The 21052-nt window shown below is 45.6% G+C and overlaps 1 protein-coding gene across 15 annotated transcripts in view; it reads right to left on the reverse strand.

Moving 5' to 3' along the window:
* The window catches only part of FGFR2 (fibroblast growth factor receptor 2), a 120449-nt gene that overhangs the window by 41904 nt on the left and 57493 nt on the right, over positions 1-21052 (reverse strand). For all 15 annotated transcript variants that reach the window (XM_003922140.3, XM_003922141.4, XM_074382984.1 and 12 more), the window contains one exon: positions 17423-17546. In XM_003922140.3, coding sequence (XP_003922189.1) covers positions 17423-17546 — 124 coding nt within the window. The remainder of the gene's footprint in view (positions 1-17422; positions 17547-21052) is intronic.

The following is a 21052-nucleotide window of genomic DNA, read 5'->3' on the forward strand; positions in this document are numbered from 1 at the left end:
GAGAGAGGGAAGAAAGGGGGAGTAGGGATGGGAGAAGGAGAGACCAATAAATAAGTTGTGTTGTCCAGAGGCCTGTCAGTGAACTCATGCCAGAAAAGCCTCAAGCCTGCTGGCTGACGCCTTTGAAATAACACCGCAGCCCCATGAATAACAGAAATGACTTCGAAGGAGACTGCTAGAGCACAACCCTTGTAAAAAGAACACTTACTCAGAAAAATAGAGAAAAGAACTTAACTACATCCCAAGTTATTGGTTGTCCACAGCCACCTGCTGAATAGGGGAAGAGATTTTACTTTGACAATCTAAGTGACACACAGTATGGGAAGGGAAGCTTCTTCACTTACCCTATTTGAGATCATCTCAAAGACCCACCTCAACCACAAGCTTAACATGACAGGCAAACGACAAGACTCACTTTAAGGACACTCTGAATACCACACACACACACACAAAAGGCAAGTGTTGGCAACGACGTGGAAAAACTGGAACACACTGCTGGTGGGAATAAAAAACGGTGCAGCTACCATGGAAAACAATATGGAGGTTCCTCAAAAAATTGAAAACAAAACTACCCTAAGACCCAGCAATCCTACTTCTCAGTATTTATCTGAAAGAACTGAAATCGGGATCTGCACTTCTATTCAATGCAGCACCATTAACAATACCCAAGAAATGAAATCAATCTACGTGTCTGCCAACAGATTAATTTTTACAGTGTGGCTATATACACAGAGGAATACTATTCAGCCATAAAAAAGAAGGAAATGTTGTGATACATGACAACATGAAAGCCATTATGCTAAATGAAATAGGACAGTCACAGAAAGACAGATACTGTATGACTCCACTGATAATGAGGTATCAAAATTCATCCAATTCGTAAAATCAAACAGTGGGGCAGTGGTTGCCAGGGGCTGGGACAGGGAAGGAGATGGTGAGTTGCAATTGAGGGGCATAAAGTTTCAGTCAAGGAAGATGAACAAGCTCAAGAGAGACCTCTGCTCAACATCACTGTGTATACGGTACACTTAAAATTTAGTTGAAGACCAGGCACAGTGGCTCATGCCTTTGAGCATAATCTCAGCACTTTGGAGGCTGAGGCAGGAGGACTGCTTGAGGCCAGGAGTGTGAGACCAGCCTGGGCAACACAGCAAGACTCCTACCTCTACAAATAATAAAAAGCTTAGCCAGGCATGGTAGAGCAGGTGCTTGAGACTGAGGTGGGACAATGGCTTGAGCTCAGGAGGTTGAGGCTGCAGTGATCGTTTCTCCACGATCTTGCCATTGCACTCCAGCCTGGGCAACAGAGCAAGACCCTGTCATAAAAAAGAAAGCAACTTGGTTGAGATGGTAGTTCTCATACTCAGCATTCTTGCAACCATAAAATAAAATAAAATGAATTAAATAACAGACCACCAGACTGCTATGTGATCTTGTCACATAAACTTACTGGAACCTTCCTACATAGTAGCTCTGTCAAAAGCCACACAAAACACAACCATCTGTCCCTTCATGATACAACTCCATCCCGACAGCCTTGCACACACCAGCCTCCTCCCTCTCCTCCTCTCCTAGGTGTGGGTACCACTACCCTAACCTCCAACATTCAAAAACAATGAGGGAAATGAGGAGAGCCCAGCCAGCTCAGCACACCAAGGATGTCTCTGCACTGTACCTGAGAATCCCCGTGCACTGGGCTGGAAAGAGCCCATTAGAGCGATAGATATCTACACCTTCCTGTATTGGGCCTTTCAGATTAAAACATCATCGAGTGGAATTTGTTGGACAAGAGCCAGACCATGTGCAAATTGATTTTACTGCATGCGCCTGTTGCTGGCCTTTAAAAACATTGTTAAAAGAAAGAAAAAGTGCTAGTGGTTACCCTTAGCACATTTCATTCCAGAATCTCCCATCACTTTATAGACATCTATGTTTTCACATTATAAAGACGAGGATATCACAGCCGCAAAGAAATCATTCATTTACCCCTATATTGCCCACGTAGGCTGAGCAAAGAACCAGAAGTTAAGACTTCTGGTGTCTGTGGGTAGAAAAATCTCAAAGCTGGGTCCCTTCAAACATCACGTGAAACCCTTGCTCTCTGGCTCATCCCCTGACCCAGGGATGGGCCCCAGCCAGCCTCCTGGTCAGGCCTGGCAGCCAGCTGGACACCCCAGGGACCTGTCCACAGCGAGCAGTGACCGAGGTCTGGTTTAATCCCAACTGGCCTCATCCACGTGGGAAGGACAGAGTTAAGTCCACGCACGAACATGAACACACTCGTCTCCTCACCAGGCTTCCTACCAATAGGCTTCACAGCACGGGGGGAGGCTGTCCTCTGTGCTAGATCCTGCCAGCCAATTTCACAGACGATGCTGCTATGCACCTAGCAAATAGTAAGAAGGTTTCCTCCTTCACATGGAAATGTGGACTTTAGGCATCCATTCATGCCCTGACCTTGCTTTCCTGTTTTGTACTTGCACACGCGTGTGTGTGTAGTGTGGGTGCGCTTTAAGATAAATATTTACAGGGGGCCAAAATATCTATTCTTAGAAACAAAGGTAATAAAATCTTAAATGTCATAAGCCAGATCGACTAAGTTTCAAACCAAGTCCTCTTTCTTAAACATACTTGTTTCCAATAAATCGTTTCACAAGCAAACATTGTGTATGCAGCACCAAATAATGATGCCCCGTGAACAATGAGTGCTTTCATACTGCCTGACATCTCTGGCCTGCGCCAGGCTTCGACAGGGAATTTAGTCACTGGAGCAACACTGGCAGAGCCCACTACAGAGCTGCAGTCTTGTTTTCCTTGTGGTCAAAGTGCCGCTGAGCTCCAGTTATTAAGTTATTCCAATGCTATCCCGACTATGTATACACACACACACACACACACACACACACACACACACACGCCCCAAGTTTGCCATGGTTTAATGTTATTGCATTTGCAAATTACAGCATACCAAATGTTACACGTCTTGAATTCATCTTTTCAAATTTTCTCACCTTATACAAAATAACCTCTTAACCACTCCTACTCCCCCCTCCACCCTTTCTCACTTCTGGTAGAAAAACTGCAAGCAGGATTGCTCTGTAACAGAAACCTTACACTGTCTTCCAAAACTTATTACAGCTGCCTTCAGTATAAAATGAAACCTTAGAGAATGTTATTTAAAATGTTTTTAAAAAGTCAGTAGGTCTCATGTTTCGTTTCTCCACATCAGGCTTTGATTTCCTTTGCAACCTTATTCTCTGCCCTTAAACAAGTCGGAGAAGGAGGCCTGGACGTCTTGGAAAAGGGCCCAGGACGCCAGCATCTGCTGAGCCCTGCGTTCCTCCTCTCGAACCCTTCAGCGATCCACCTCGCCTCAGAATCTGTCGGAACCTTAGAAACAGTAAGCAGTAAGCGGATGGCAGCGCCTGGACTCCGGTCCTAACTTCTGAAAAACTGGGGTGACGGCAGGGTGCAGACAGTGGATGAGGATGCAGGCTGGGCAGAGCCGGGCCCCCTTCGTGGCCTGGCCCAGTGGGCACCAGGGACAAAGGGGATGATGACCCCAAGAGCTTATGCGTTCTCCCTCCATGAACCTCCTCAGTCCCTGAGCAAACCAAACCCCTCAAGTCTGCAACTTTTTTGCAACAAGCTGATATAACAAGAGAACGAATTCCCTGATGAATTATCTCTGGGCGAGAGACTCAAGCCCAGTGATATCTCATCTCTTCTTTACGTGATAACAAAAATCACATCTTCTCCACCAGGAAGGACAGGAAGGATTTACAGTGTTAGGCAAGGTTCTCTTCTAGCACGTTTAACTCTCAGATGTCACATAAAACAGATTTTCCTTTTTACAAAGAGAGATAAACACATGGAAGACAGGACGGCTGATGAGCAGCTCCCCTCTGTTTCTTTACTGCAATTTTAATTCTACAGCCACATGAAAAGGCATTCTGAGTTCAGCAGGTTGCAAATGCACAGTGCAGGGACCTGGAATAAGATGAGAGCCTTCAAAAGAGGGATGGGAAGGTGCCTGTGTGAATTCCAAATTAAGACGGAATGGAAAGCAGTCCAAAGGGTGTGGCCACTGCTGCTGGGACAGCTGGCTGCACTGCTGGAATGAGGTTCCACCAAATAAACGCGTAGTAAACACGGGCTGAAGTGCTTTAAAAAATACATTTTCTCCCAGCGTTCTCTCACTCACTCTTGGTCTCGCCCCTTTTTTTCAAGTGTCCACTCTACTAACACAGAAAGCCCAGCTGCTAACAGTTTAAACATCAGGATGCGCTCTGTCAAGCCCTGCTCTGTAGCTGGGAGCCACGGCCCAACTAAAGATGGCAGCAGGAAAGCACAGCCCGCTTCATTCCAAGAGGTAGTTACTGAGGGGGAGACAGACAGCAAATACCTGAGTGACAAAGAATAAATCTTTGTTAATTGACCATTGAAATTTTATAACATGCCAGTCCTCCTCTGGACATAGTAATATGTTTGCTCATAAGAGATCTATAACTTTTGCTGTGACATAGCAAAGGCCATAAAAAATGTCCACAGACCCAAGAGGCCTCACGTCTACAGGCTCAGTAAACATGCATCCTGGGGATCAGAAGAACCAGGCTCTTAAATTACACCTATAAATTAATCAAGCACAGAATGGCTGATTTCCCAGCTCACACCAGTCTCCTGAGCATGTCTCTCCAAAAGTTAGGCAGTCCTTGCCACAAAGAACCATTTCAAAACCACCTCTCTCTGGCAGCCAAGCACCAAGAGACTCGCATCACACAGGGTTCCCAGTATCGATCTGGAAACAGCCAGTCTCCTGCTCTCAGGCCTCCATTCATTTAAGGAGGGTGGATAACCTTTCCCGCTCTGTCTTTAAATTAAAATCAAAATTTAATTACCCTTCCTCCAAAATGGCAGTCTCTTAGCAACTCCAAAGAGCTGAAAAGGGAAAGAACATTCTGCGATTTGGAGGACCAGGGAAAACAACTGAGAAATCTTATTTTCTAAAGCCTGCCTAGCTTTTTTCTAAAGAGTAGGCGGTGGTTGCTTTTGTTGCATAAAAACGCACTAAACCAGTTAGCACGAGGCATGGTTATTAGGAGGAGGAGGCCGATCAAAGCCCTCTGAAGTCTGAGGAGCCCAGAACTTGCTAAAGGCCTCGCGCTAATTACAATTAGTAGAATGAGTTCATTGCCTTGTCAAGATTCCACCTAAGGCACTCAAGCCAAACAGGCTACATCTCCTCGGGTTCTGAGTTTTGTTTTGTTTTCCCAGAAACATGAAGCTTTCTTCAGCTTCTGAAGATCAGCACAAAGGGAGGTCAGGACTAAAAATGATCAGCGGAGAAATGGAAGGCTATGACGGGGAGGAAATGACACCTTCAGAAAGAGCCCACGTGCCCACAGCCAGTATTTTGGCTTGTCACCTCCTAGAAGAGAGGAGAGGGCTGGGATACTGGGCACCCAGAGTCACCTGTGGTTTGTTGTTTTTTTTTTAAAACACACACACACACATTTTTGTAGAGGGTCACTGGTTTGCTGTCTTTCTCCCTCGCAAGCTTGGCGCATGCTGAATTTGTTCTTTGCTCTTCGCTGTCTGGTCACCCAGGTGTCCGCCGCATCTTCTGTCTGGAGATCTGACTCTCGGAAGTCTTGCAGAATCCGGCTGGGGCTCCCACTTCCTCTAAAACACACACATCTCTTTGCAGAGACAGTGAAGTCTGCGGAACAAGCTTGTTTGGGGGAAAATGAAGTGTCCTCCCTCCAGCACTGAAGTCACAGAGTGACTTATGGAGGCTGCACCCTGTGAAATGCTAGAAGCAAAACACCACTAATGCCTTTGTGCTTGCTCGATGAAGTGGAGAAGAGAGTGAAGTGCTGGCTGGGCTCGGGGCCTGGGAAGACCAAAGCAGGTGGAGGCAAAGTACCTTCCCTAATTAATATAGCAGGCTGTATTATTTGGCTTAGGGTTGAGTGGCTTCTACCAGCTGGGTATCAATTTGGGGCTTCTTGGGCGAATTACAGGAGCAGGGCTGTGTGTTATTTACACCCAAAGTGTTTAAGGGACTCTGAGCTCTGTGCCTTCAAAAAGTTTCACCAGAACTGAAGACTGGCAACCAGAGAGTTATTATGCCAAATTGAGGTTGGAAATTGGTCTCCTTTTGCTAAAAGGAATCATGGTTTGGGAATGAGGAAAAATTTCTGGAGATGAATAATGGTGATGGCTACAGAATAAACCGAATGTACTTAATGTCCCTGAATGGTACATTCAAAACTGGTTACAGTGGTGTACTTCCTGTCACGTATATTTTTTTTTAAAAGGAGACATAGCAAAAGTGACAATATCTCAGAGTGAACAAGATCGATTTCTAGGGTCATGGAAAACCCACCTTCTCAATCACCAAGGTATACTGACCTTGTCCAGTTGACTCCATGAGAGCTATTCTGTCTCCTGACCCACACACGCCAGGCAGGACAGCCCTCCCTAGGCTGTGCTTGGGTTTTGACACTGATGTTAAAACTCAGACGTCAGTCTCCCAGGCTCCCTCCTGAGGAGCTGAGGTAAACACAGCTGAGAGCATTCATGCCTGGGAGCCACATCAGAGCCTCAGCAGCCGCCACTTGCCATAGGGGGTACAGCATCCTTCAGGAATGCAAGACTATCAGCTGGTATCTGCATAGCTGGGTTTCCTTCAGGGGAAGAAAATGTGTCCTTCGTGCTGGAAAAGTTTTTTCTTTAATGTCCAGGAATTAAGTATACCCTCTTGTTACAAGGGGTGAACTTCCAATTAAGAGTTATCTTCTCTCAAATGATTTGCAAAGAAGCTAAAAACCAAACCACAGGGGAGCCCTCCTTCAAAGACAGAAACCACTCCAAGTAAGTAAAGCCCCTTAGCTTTAAAATGTTTGGCTGAAATCTATCAAAAACGATCCAGTGAACCAACCTTTACAAATTTGTCCTAGAAAAATATTCACACAGATGCCCAATAAACAACTGTGTACAAAGCTTGTCACTGTAGCATTTTTTTAAACTGAAAAACAAAAGATCTTCACGACCTAAATGATATCCATGACAAAAGAACATACTAGCCACTAGTAAGAATGAAGGAGGGGCCGGGCGCGGTGGCTCAAGCCTGTAATCCCAGCACTTTGGGAGGCCGAGGCGGGTGGATCACGAGGTCAAAGAGATCGAGACCATCCTGGTCAACATGGTGAAACCCCGTCTCTACTAAAAATACAAAACATTAGCTGGGCATGGTAGCGTGTGCCTGTAATCCCAGCTACTCAGGAGGCTGAGGCAGGAGAATTGCCTGAACCCAGGAGGCGGAGGTTGCGGTGAGCCGAGATCGTGCCATTGCACTCCAGCCTGGGTAACAAGAGCGCAACTCTGCCTCAAAAAAAAAAAAAAAAAAAAGAATGAAGGAGATGGAAATATATCACTTATGGAAGAATGGCCATTGTAAAAATACTGGTAGGTTTCATCAGCTTTCACAATCTCAAAAGTCTTTCTTCTACAGAAGTCTAGAAAATCTATCATGCTCATCTCCCACATGCCTTGTTTTGCTCCTAGGGTGGTTTGAGCAGAAGTAAAAGCTTTCAGGCCATCTGAGCAAACAAGAAATACCTCCCTTTGATAGAAATAACATGACAGGCTGAACAATCAATCTCATTTGTTTTCTTGGAGATGAAACTCAGAAACTGAAAATAATCGTGGTTCTAGATACTTCTAAGTACAACATGACCTAAAGAGAAACTTCAAAACCATCACCCAGATCACAAAAGCCTTGAATCCAAATGCCTCTGCTCTTCTCACCGTCTAAGCCAGATGGGAAGCCTCAAGTCAGGCCCCAGCCCTGGCCCCTCCCTATGAACACCCAGGGACAGTCTCATATACAGAATAGTTTCGTTTCTTTAGTCCAAAATGTAAAATTTATTTATTTACTTACTTATTTTTTGAGCTGGAGTCTCACTCTGTTGCCCAGGCTGGAGTGCAATGGCACGATCTCAGCTCACTGCAACCTCTGATTCCCAGGTTCAAGCAATTCTCCTGCTTTAGCCTCCAAAATAGCTGGGACTACAGGTGTGCACTACGGCCCGTGGCTTTTTTTTTTTTTTTTTTTTTTTTGTTTGTTTGAGAAGGAATCTCACTCTGCTGCCCAGGCCAGAGCTCAGTGGCACTATCTTGGCTTACTGCAACCTCTGCCTCCCAAGTTCAAGTGATTCTTCTGCCTCAGCCTCCCGAGTAGCTGGGATTACAGGTACACACCACCACGCCCAGCTAATTTTTGTATTTTTAGTAGAGAGAGGGTTTCACCATGTTGGCCAGGCTGGTCTTGAACGCCTGACCACAAGTGATCCAGCTGCCTTGGCCTCTCAGAGTGCTGGGATTACAGGCATGAGCCACCACACCTGGCCAAAATGTAAAATTTAAAGGACTAAGTCTTTTACCTTTCAGTTTCAGTCCAGAGGGTACACTATACCAGTAAAATGAGAACTTCCTTTTTCTAACAGAGCATAATTTCCAAAAGCTCCTATTAGAATAATATCCAATGCTCGTTTCTCAAAAGACCACAGTCTCCCTGATCTAGTGAGGCATATGTCTGGGGCACCATCTGACTGTAGATCTGCATTTGGGGTGCACAGATTAGCATATGCACAATATTTGGGATGGACAGACTTCCTGCCAGCCTTGTTTAAGGGAATCCCATATTCCAGATGATCTGAGAGAAAGAAAGAAAAAGTTGAAGTTCCATCAAGATCTAGAAGTTTCCACCTCAATTTATGGTCTTTGACCTCAAAATGTGACATGAGGAACTCGATGAGGGCAAAGCCTTATGCCTAATTCAAGTGACTGTCACCCTCTCGGCCACGTACAGGCTGCATGGGCATACCACATGCTTCACAGGTAGAGAATTAACCACTGCAACTCAGCAAATACAGAAACTCCCAGCGAGAGTGCTCGGCTCTATTTTCTCCTTCCAAGCCAAAGCAATGGGGTTCCCATTGCCTCATCTGTCTCTTCCCAGAAGAGGAAACAGAACAACCCGCACACAGCAACACTGACACCGTCGGCCATCTCTTCCCCACAGGCACCCACGTTTGACCGACTATCCTGAAAGATGCACAGTGGCCAGCTGAAGCCACCCTTCCAAATCAAACCTGCTCTCCAAGTAGGTAGCACATCCCACCTGCAGGTACAACCCTACAGCATCCTACCTTCTCCTTGACTGCGAAAACAAACCAAGCACGAAGACCATGAATACAACAGCAGGGTCTCCTTAGGGAGAGGGAATCCATGAAAGCAAACTAACAGACCCATCTTTTAAAGGGGGAATAACACGCAGCACTCCACACTCACATCTTAACAAGAGTTGGCAGGCCAGGCCCAGTGGCTCATTCCTGTAATCCCAGCACTTTGGGAGGCCTAGGTGGGCAGGTCACCTGAGGTCAGGAGTTCGAGACCAGCCTGGGCAACATGGTGAAACCCTGTCTCTGCTAAAATATAAAAATTAGCTGGGCCTGGTAATGTGCACCTGCAATCCCAGCTACTCAGGAGGCTGAGGCAGGAGAATCACTTGAACCCAGGAGGCAGAGGTTGCAGTGAGCCGAGATCACACTACTGCCCTCCATCATGGGCAACAGAGCGAGACTCTGTCTCATCAAACTTCCCAACTGAGGTCTTTTGGTTTATAAAGGCAGCCACTGATAAAGCCATATGAGTAAGTTAGTTTAGAGAGAAACTCTGATTTCTTGCTTTGGAATTTGAAATGTTAAGACCACAAAACTCCAAATATAAGTAACTCATTAAACTGTTTTTTGATTATTTCAATTCAGCACACGCTGCTAGAAACCTCGCTAAGTTCCGGCACACTACTGCACTCTTACTGTCATCAATAAATTGACATTTCATGGCAAGTTTACTTCCCAAGCTCTGACAAAAGCAGTTTTCTCTCTGCCTCATCCTCACCTGAATCTCCAGGTAACCTCTTCTTACATAAAACTGTAAAGTATTAACTTGATCGTAACACTTCTACATCCTCTGTGCCCACACCATGAAAGCAATGCCAAGATTAAACACCAGACCAAATATTAGCCCTCTCTTCAGCCACCTCACCCAGGCCCCCTACAAGAATCGAAAACAATCAATAAGACTTCCTTCCTCAATGGTGGAGCAAAGGACAATGGGTGGCTTGCAGAGAACGTGACAAAAAAGCTGACACCACAGAGTTCTACCATACCCCATTCATGCTGGCGTGTGCCTGCTCCCACCCCAGGGAGCTGGCACCCACAGAATACCACCTGCTCCCAAAGGCTTCCTGCTGGAGTCAGTTCTGTGGGAAAGTCTGTATTTGCCAGTCAGTACATTAAGAGTTATCTAGCTGCCACTAACCAGCCTTTGCCCCCCGGAATCCCTGTTGTGAAACAGGAATGAAAAGCTGCTTTGTAGCAATCAAAAGCTCATTAAATAGTAGCTACCAAAGGAAGTTTTGAAATCTCTATCCTGGAGGAAAGGATGCGACTGACCGCTCCTTTCATCAGGATGGGCTCAGGGTGCGCGGCTGTGTCTGGAGATGCAAGAGGAAGTATGAGACCATCAAATAACAGTGACTACCAGCCCCATGGTACTCTTATCTAAAAGCGCTGCCTCTCCCGCCTCCTCCTCTCCATAATGCTAGAAGAAAAAAGGGCGTCATCACCCCCATTTTGCAGGCAAGGAAACCGAGGCTCAGAGGTTCTGTGCCTTTTCCATGGCCATAGAGTTAGCAAGGATGGAAACAGAGCTTGACACCCCTCTCCATGTAATTCCCAGCTGAACCTCCAGAGAGGGCATCTGGCACACAGTGGAGACCTTTAGGGGTTGTCTGTGACAGCGACGGTTTATAAGAAAAGGATGAGATGGCTGCTGGGGACATAAAAGCAGCAAAAGGGAAGGTGCCTCCTCTTCAACCCCACTCCAGTTCTGTGACCCCCCCGTCACCTAAACAAGCCCACTGAGAAAGCAGTCGCTGTGACCCGTGACCTGGCACGCCACCCCAATCCCTTCTCAATAGAGGGGCTTTCTGTCTCCCTCTGGTGAGATTTCGCAACTCTAGAGCTGGCATGCAGAGCCCGTCAGGGTAGGACACCAAGTCTTACACTCAGAGCAAGACATGGAAAAGAATTCGTTGGCAGCAAAATCATGAGTACGAAAAAGCAAATGAGGCCTGGCCAGGAAGCCTCTCCATCAAGAGGCTTCAAGTTCAGAACCCCACAGGGCTCTAGGGAGCCAAGATCTTGTGCCGGGAACAAGTACAAGCGTGACAACCTAAAAAGCAATGGTCAGGCTTTCAGTGCACCAACATCTCTGCACATGCAGTATCCCATCGTTTAAATGATGCCGCCACAGCCACTCCTCATCACACAAACAAAAGCTCCGTCCAGAAGCCACAGTGTGACGGAAACCAGGGCTGAGATGCAGCCCTCCATCAGGAGCAGGCGGGCAGGAATGATCGAATCCTGGCAGCTTCCGTAATGAATTAACCGGTTAATTAATTAACTAGGCCACCACTTCTTCATTTACTTAGCCACTACTTTGTTCCAAACCCAGGAGGGAGTCCAAACTTCACACTCCAGCTGTGGTCTGAGGGACTCCACCGTGCCTCCGTCCCCTGGCCCCGGCTCAGCTACTACACTGGAGCCTTTGTCTTCCCGGGACAGAGGCTGCCCCAAGCAGTCCACAGTTTAAGCCATTCCTCCTTCTCCCATTGGGAACCGGCTGCCAAAACCTCCCAAAAGCTCCATTCCAGGTGTCAACTCCACATTCGAGCTTATCAGTCAGTGCTTGGAATAAAAGACGCTTCATTCTTGCACACACACCTGGGGGGACTTCGCTCTGGTGCGGATTCCTTGGCGCTTTCGGGCTGTGTCCCATCATGTCTGGGGCTGAGTTACAACAGATTTATGTCAAGGGCTAGTTGACAGTGCCATGCTGATCTGCCGCCAGCATGTCGGGGCTGGTAGTGATGCCTGACCCATCCAGAAGTGACATGCCCCCAACCATCCTCTGAGATACTGCCTGCTGTTTACAGCTTTCATTTGAGGGGATGGGGACAGGCAGAGGGAACAAATTTCTGGAAAGTTAAATTGATAATGGCTGGGCACAGTGGCTCATGCCCGTAATCTCAGCACTTTGGGAGGCGGAGGCAGGCAGATCACTTCAGGCCAGGAATTCGAGACTAGCATGGCTAACATAGTGAAACCCCCTCTCTACTAAAAACTACAAAAATTAGGCCGGGCATGGTGGCTTACGCTTGTAATCCCAGCACTTTGGGAGGCCAAGGGGGGAGGATCACCTGAGGTCGGGAGTTCGAGACTAGCCCGACCAACATGGAGGAACCTCATGTCTACTAAAAACACAAAATTAGCTGGCCATGGTGGTGCATGCCTGTAATCCCAGCTACTCGGGAAGCTGAGGCAGGAGAATTACTTGAACACGGGAAGTGGAAGTTTCAATGAGCCAAGATCATGCCACCGCACTCCTGCCTGGGCAACAGAGCACGACTCTGTCTCAAAAAAAGGGGAGGGGACAGTGCGGGGGAAGAAAGAGAAGACATATCTGGCCTTGGCAAAACCACAGACACCATTTCCACCTCCACTGTATTTCGTCCCCCAAAATATCAAATGCCAGGCAAAATGCTTGATGGACCTGAAGGTTTCTAGAAATGCTGCAGAACTGGAATGCTCAGAAGAAGCAAGAGTTCATAATTCAAAGCCAAATCATCTACATGAGTGAGGAAGAGCATCCGGTCTTTTAAGGACTCCCACTTTTCTCCTGCGCATTCCGTCTTCTGCAGCAATGAGCTGAAAGCAGGGTGGGGAGACAGCAGCACCTTCTTAGAGCTGGGCTGCGGTAGTCACTACTGAAACACGCCACGGTGTACATCAAATGAAGAAGTCAGCCTGGAGAGCAAAGAGCATTCATACGGATAGGAGTGGAGAACACCCGGATGGAGGCCCCTGCTCCGGAATGCCTGCTCCAAGCCCTTACTTAGCAAATCACTTCTTCCAGCTGAACCTGAACTTCCTCTGCTGTAAAGTAGTGGGGGAGGGGGATGTAAAGAGGCCAGCTCCATGAACTTCAAGTCTTTAAACTCCACAACCCTCTCCTGCAATTCCAACAGCGAAATCAGTCTCGGGATGGCCTTGATTACAGCATTAATCAAAGATGGAAATCTCAGCAGGAAATGTCAATGTCAGCCTCTGGCCACTTCTCTCGGGCCCAAAGTGGCTTTCTTCTTTCTTTTCTTTTTTCTTTCTTTTATTTTTTGTTTGAAGATGGCTGCCCAGGCTGGAGTTCAGTGGCGTGATCTCGGCTCACTGCAACCTTCAACTCCTGGATTCAAGTGATTCTCCTGCCTCAGCCTCCAGAATAGCTGGGATTACAGGTACCTACTACCATGTCTGGCTAATGTTTGTATTTTTAGTAGAAAAGAGGTCTCTAGGCTGGTCTCTAACTTCTGACCTCAGGTAATCTGCCTGCCTTGGCCTCCCAAAGTGCTGGGTTACAGGCATGAGCCACCACACCTGGCCCCAAAATGGCATTCTGTTTGTTTAGTAAGACTTCCGATTGAGACTAATAAAAGCTATTAAAGATCCCTTCTAACCCTCAAAAGAATCCTGGTTTGGAAGGGAGGAAACCAGCATTTGTTGGTAGCCATGTATATGCCAATTTGATGTTTTCATCCGCTAACCCAACTGATGCCACACAACCAATGTAGTGAGTTGAAGGGTGACCTTCAAGAAGGTAAGTCCATGTCCTAAGCCCTGGAAACTAGAAATGTGTCCTTATTTGAAGAAAAAGGTCTTTGCAAATGTCAGTAAGTCAAAAATATCAAGGATAGTTCATCTTGGATTTAGGATGGGCCCTAAATCCGGTAACAGGTGTCCTCACAAGAGGAAGACAGGAGATTCTGAGATACACAAAGAGAAAATGACTGTGTGAAGATGGAGACAGAGATTGCAGTGGTGCCTCTACAAGCCGAGGACAGCTACCAGAAGCTGGGGGAGGGGCATGGAACCTGCCAACACCTTAATTTTGGATTTTTAGGCTCCAGAACCGTAAGAGAATAGATTTATTTGATTTTAAGCCAACTAGTTTATTGTAACTTGTTAAGGCCTCCCTAGAAAACCTAATACAACCATCAAAGGAATGAGGTAAGTATCGTCATTTCGATTTTACTGATGATAAAACAGGGCCTCAAAAAAGCTAAATAATTTGTCCCCATTCACTAGGGGCCCCAGGTGTGGCCAGTGATAAACCTGCTATTTGTTCCACGGCACAAGCGTTTGTACTCTAACATTCATGAACGCCAGCGCCTTCACTTCCAGACACAGGAAGTGAAATGAGTGATCGCAACATCATAGCTTCACGGTGGCAGGCCCCCAGTCAGAATGCAGGGCTCCGGTACCACTCAACAACGAACCACGGTGAAGACCCGCCACCTCCTGGAGCCAGCTATCTTAGGGGAGCCCATTTTGTTATTGCCACAATTACCAAAATGTGGAGTGTCACATTAATTTTCCCTTGCAGTAAATAGTTGAAAAGTAATGGTGTCAATTTTAATGAGGATCAAGCCAGGCTCCTAAAAGGGCTCCCATAAATGAAAGCATTTCCCTTACACACAACAATGGCTTGCTGTTTAATTCCAGAACACAAGAATGTCACTTAAATTACACGGCTTTTACATTAAAGTGCTTACAGGAATGCCTTTCCAAGGAAGAATTTCAATAAAAAGGTCTCACCCATCTTGATGCTTCGTAATATCTGAACCACGATCTATGTAGCACAGCAACAAAAATAAAACCCCAAAGAATGTGGGCAAGAACAGGACTTCACCTTCACTGGGAAAGGGTTTCTGATTTTCTGTGAAACAGAGAGGTGGCTGTAAAGCTGCTGTCACACAGCAATGGATCACATTTGGGCCTGTGGGCTACCAGAAATTCATTGCTTTTTGTTTCTACTTGCTGAGATGTTCAGAATGACTGCCAACCCTGTGCGTCTACATGTACCTCTTTAGCTGACTCAATTCTCATTTTATTAGTGCTTCGCAAAGCAATTACTAGGGTTTTGAGCAGAGATGAGAGTATTTCACACTTCCATCTTTACTGAAAATGTCTTATACTCCACTGACTTTTGGCTTCTATTTATAAAGAAGGTTCAAGGCTTGGAAAATTATTGGAGTTGAGCTTTAATGGATATTCCCAACCAGCATTGTGTCATTATTGGCCCATGTTTAGCTGGGCGATCTCCCAAATTTGTGACATAATCAGGCTTCTCTCTGCATTACTCCATACACTCCACGCTCCCTCTGCATTACACCACCGAATCATACGCGCTTTTCAACAAGACTGATTGCCAGGGGATTAACATTAGACAGCACAATTCCATTATTCAGCAGCCCAATTCAAATCCCAACCCTAAACTCTAAGAGAGATTTCAGGGCTTCACAGGGATGAGCTGCCAGAAGGCTCAAAGGGGAGGTGGGGTGAGGGGCTTTTCAATGTTTTACATAACAACTCAACCTAAAACTTGCTGTAAGCAAGAGCCCAGACCGGAGTGGCCGCAATCTGACTCCGAGGTGCCTGGAACGGCCCCAGCCCAGCTAAATGAATGATTTGTAGACCTATACAAAGCTATGATCCCAAAAGACTGCTATAGCTCAATTATGTTTCTCACAATAAATTACTTAATTTCAAAATTAGGTTTTTAGAACTTTTAGCCCAAAATCTAACTCTCTTTCCCTAAATAGAAATGTCACATTCGGTATACACAAGGACTCAGGAAAATGCCAAGTCATCTGCTCTTTGATCGATGGATTTATATCAATGCCAAATTTAACCATTTATATCAATGCCAATTTAACCATTTTCTTCTCATATTTGAGTGTCACTTCTCTTTTTGTTTGCTTTGTGAAATGCCTGCACATAGTAATTCTCACTAAGAAGCATGCCACAAATATCTCCATGGGGAAGAGAACTCTAAAACTCACTTTTTCATGAATATCTATAGGATCAACATTCTTCAAGGACCTATCAAATTTCGCATGAAGGCTTCTGAAGAACAGAACTCAAATCTTCGAATAAACACTTTTTTCCCTGAATTGCTTATGTGCAAATGGAAGTAAAGGCTACACCATGCTTTCTAAGGCAGAGTGTCTTGTAGATCTAATTCCACTTAACTTGACAGAAAATCAAAATAATTTTACTTTTCAGTTAATCTACAGTTTTAATTAGCCAAATCTTTGCAATTTGGTTAATCATGCTTTTGGATTACTTTTTAGTGGCTTCTTGGGCAATTCCAATATCTATGGGGTCTCCCTCTTCAAAGATATTTTATGGAAGGAGACCCACATGTGAGATGACACTAGGGACGCACACACAGGCAATGACGTAGGAGACACTTTGTTTACAGAGGCACAGTGGGTGGTATGGGCTTACAGAATTACCAACAGTCACCTTACGGCAAAGTGTGAGTGTGCACCGAGCTGGGTCTGTAGCAGAAGTCAGCGACCTGTATTTAGGGGAGGGCAAACCAAAAGAAAGCGCTCAAGGTGGCAGGGTGGAAGTCAGGGCACATGTCAGGACGGAGATGGCCCCTACAGGTAAGGAATCTTACCCTGCCATCCCGCAACAATGAAATATGCCTTGGGTATAGTTCCATATGTTAGCAACCCTCCAAGACAGAGAAACAGCCTTTATTCATTAGTTACAACAAAGCCCCATCATCACAGGCAAAACTTGGGAAGAAATTTGAGTTTCCAAGGCAACAGGCTAGGTGGTCTTCAATGTTTAATTAAAATGGCCTACTTATTTTGTGCACTGTGACAAAAATGTATTTATAAGCCCATATACATGGTTCCCTTTGCGTAGAGGAAATAGCTGCCAGGATCAGACACTGAACTGGTACCATCTAATGACTTTCTTGTGATGGAAATAAAGGGCCGTCAACATTCACGTTTTTCCAGCCAGCTACGGGGTCAGTCCTCAGACCTTTTCCTTTACTCTTCAGATGGCCTTCCACAGCTGCCCTGTGGATGTTTCTCTTTTAAAACCAAAGGTCTCCTACAGCACATCTGTACCCTTTTCGCCTGCCCAGTTTACATTTTCAGAGCAATCTCAGCCTCCAAAATGTCAGACCACGTCCACTTTACACAGACGACGCTTGGGAAGCATGAGGCCCATGCGAAGCCCATAAACCCTGGCACCCTGGAAAACAGAACGTCGTCTGATGACAGAAGCAGGCTTCTAAAATGATAGTAGAAAGAATAAGAATGAACCGATTCTCCTGAAACTTTTGGGAGAAACAAGACAACGTTCACGCTTTCAAACGAGTCAAGGGAGAGCAGGCTGGTGTGCAGCCGCCACGCGAGAAGAGGCACACTCACCCACAACATCCAGGTGGTACGTGTGATTGATGGACCCGTACTCATTCTCCACCACGCAGGTATAATTTCCCTTGTCAGACGGGACCACGCTTTCCATAATGAGGCTCCAGTGCTGGTTGCGTACCTAAAAAGATCAAAGCAAAGGTGGTTATTTAACAGTCCTAGCACAGAATACCAAGTACTGTGCTTTCTCGATTTAAAAAGAAGCTGAGGCCAGGCGCAGTGGCTCACGCCTGTAATCCCAACACTTTGGGAGGCTGAGGTGGGTGGATCACCTGAAGTCAGGAGTTCAAGACCAGCCTGACCAATATGGTGAAACCCCACCTTAAAAAAAAAAAAATGCTGAAGGAGGCAAGGAAGGTATAGAAGAATCACGTAAAATCTAGATTGATACCTGTCACTATGAATCGTGACAAATGTAAACCATCATCATCATCCCAGTGAACACCTCTAAAGCCGATATTGACACATTCAGATCCGCAGGAGTATTCAGCAGTGTACAGCATGGGACTGTTACTGTCGTGGACTTGAGGGTTCCTCCAGGAGAGGCCAAGTGGCCAGGGAGTCTGAACACCAGGCAGGCTAGAACCAATGGCTATGGGCAGGCGAGCTACCAGTTTGCCCATCCACTGGAAACCCTCAGTCTCTAGGGCATCACAGAACCATCTAGAACTAACACCAGTGAGCACTTAACTGTACGCCAGGCACTGCTCCAAGCCCTCTGTGCTGCCTTAGCTAATTCATTTTTCCTAAGGAGCTCATAGTTCTCAAAGGTTGTCTGGATGTCTCAAGAAGTTTCAGCGGGAAACAGGTCTGCCCTTCCCATCTCTCGTTGTGGCTGAATAGATAGACATGTACCTGAGAGAAATACCCAGAATTCCAAATATGGGAAAAATGAATCCTTACACAATCAAGTTGTGTATCAGTCTGTTCACAAACTTCTTGAGCCTTTTCAAAGATAAGCAGCCATGTGAGAATCAGCTATTGTGACTCCTACCTAAGGTTCTGTCAATGCACAAATACACACCATGCTAATGTTCTCCCCCTGCTTTTCAAATATTTCCATAGGTTCAAATTCTCAAACATGCGTGAGTTTTCCTTACCACAAAATGCAACACCTAGTATCTTTAGGGTTCAAGGCTTTAATACTTCTATCCAAATCCAAGTCACTCTCTCTAGGTATTTTGGACAAGGCACTCCAGTGAAATGAAATGAAAAAATAAACAGTCAAGGCCTACTAACCTTCGCTATCATTTCAGGAATTTCAGCTGAACTTCTGAGCTGCCCTGGGCATTGCAAGTGTTTTCGGGTTAATCACGTAACAAAATAAATACAGGTCGAGCATTTGCAAGCACATGAATAATTCAAGAAAGCAGAGAATAAAGAAAATCATCTCGTAACCCCTCCATTATAAAAACAGGAGGGCAGAGCAGCTGTCCACTTTGCAAAGCAGTGCCAGTGATTAGCCTGCCAACAGAGCCACAAGATGCGAGGAGCGTACTGTAGCGCCACGATTTTCACATCAGCCATTCAGTTAGTTCCACACAGGCCATAACTGCAGAGCAGAGCTACTGCTGCTGAGTTCTAAAACCAGGTCGCTGCTTGTCGCTGACAGTCTTAGGAAAGATCAATGGGGTGAAGGCTGGCCTCTTTCCTTCTTGACACAGTACAAGCAGTGAGTTAAGTCAGTTCAGGGCAGTCACTTTGCTCGGCTGCTGCAGTACCCGACAAGTAGGAAGGTTGTTTCTGGGTCTAGCAGCCCCACTGTTGCAGGCAAAACGTCTGGCAGTAAAATGAATCTGAGGGCACCTGATCAACAGTGGATGGTCTGTATTCTACATCAAAGATTCACTTTCTGCTCTTGGCTGAGCTATAGACTTGTGACAGAACGCAAACAAGATGCTAGCACGTCTCCCCTTAGGAGAGAGAAGCACCTTCCATGCAGAATGTGTCTTCTGAAGGAGGAGGAGACATGGATGCTAAATCTTCAGCGCAATGAGAATTCCCTACCTAAATCCTGGATTCCCGGGTGCTGCAATGGCGTCATTATACTAAGAACATGGGACACATAGGTATAAGCTCCTTGATTCTACTTAAGGCCCTCAGGCCCAAAAGAAGACCTTCCCTTTACCTCAAGCTCTCAGGGGTAACAGAAATGATTCCCTCTTTGCCTATGGGGAACTAGTCACGTGATAGGTAACTTAGGGATGTAGCCATGGGTCCCCGCGTCACCAAACCACGTAATCCAGCATTTATCCCTGCTGTAAATATTCAGTTCTTTGAGCTCCCGCTCAAATGTCATGCCTATAAGCCCTTAATCATGGCTAGTGCCTGTCTCTGGACCCCATTCAAACTGTCAATGTCTTTCTTGTGCCTGGATCCAGATTTGGCACACAGAGCATTCCAAATGGAGCCGAACCTGAACTGCACAGGGAGGGGTCACGGGCTGACTTGGCTGAGACATTAAATCTTGGCATAGGTAGCTTGGCTCGCTGCTCCCTTGTTTTAACCCCAGGGGATAGGGTCACAGCTCAAGCCTCTCACTGGGACCAGGGCATTCCATACAAGATCCCTCCAAGAGCACATGCTCCCTGAATATTGACTTCCTGGAGATGCACTACAAATATTAATAAGTTAATGTTTATAAAATGCTTTTACAATGATAAGCACATTTACCAAACAGGGTGTTTCTGTCCTTCCAGAAATCTTGGTATTAGATCGATATTGTCCCATGTAGTGCTGTTAATATTTATTTTCTTACACCATTGCTCTAGTATTTCATTTCTTGACCTATCACCAATCCCAAATTTTATGAGCTGTAGCATTTTCCAAATGGATCCCCTTGGAAGCTGCCAACAATGGAACTGTGGACACTTTTGCAGGGGATATCCTAGCATTGATTAGTGGTTTCTTAATAGCAAGCTAAGAAACTACAATAATAACTTTATAAAGATGGCAAACAAAAGCACAAAGTTGGAGTTTTTTTTTTTTTCATTACTCTGTTTCCATACAGAGTCTCAGCATAAACCTAAAATGACTCTTCCAACATAAAATATACAACGCGTTTCTAAATTCCTCAGATTTTGAGGGCGACAATTCTGCCAGTTAGGCCAAATGCACATACACCATTTTCGCTTCCAGAGAAGAGGGACGGTAAATACCCAATAAACATATGAAAAGATACTTAACCTCATTAACGATCAGGGAAATGCAAATTAAAACAATAATGAGACACTGTTATTCACCAGCTGATTAACAAAAATTAGAAGGATCAATGTTATTCAGTACTTGGTGAATGTGTAGGGAAAGAAAAGATCCCAATTGAGAATGGGAACATAAATTGAGAAAAACCTTTGTGTAAAATAACTTGCTGGTACCTATTAAAATTAGCAGCACACATTTTTCTGGCCCAGTTAATTCTACTTCTAGAAATCTAGCCCACAGAAAATAGCACAATTACTTCGAGGCACATGAACGAAACTGCAGCTTCAAGCACTGCTTGTGAGAGCAAAAAACTGAAATCCATCAAGGAGAGAGACATTAAGAATGTCTGGTTCACCCTGCATGAACTAACGGATAGTTCATTCAAACACCGTAGTATATAGTCACAAAAAGAATGATGTATTATGT

Source organism: Saimiri boliviensis, chromosome 12, assembly GCF_048565385.1.
Source record: "Saimiri boliviensis isolate mSaiBol1 chromosome 12, mSaiBol1.pri, whole genome shotgun sequence".
NCBI classification, from domain to species: domain Eukaryota; kingdom Metazoa; phylum Chordata; class Mammalia; order Primates; family Cebidae; genus Saimiri; species Saimiri boliviensis.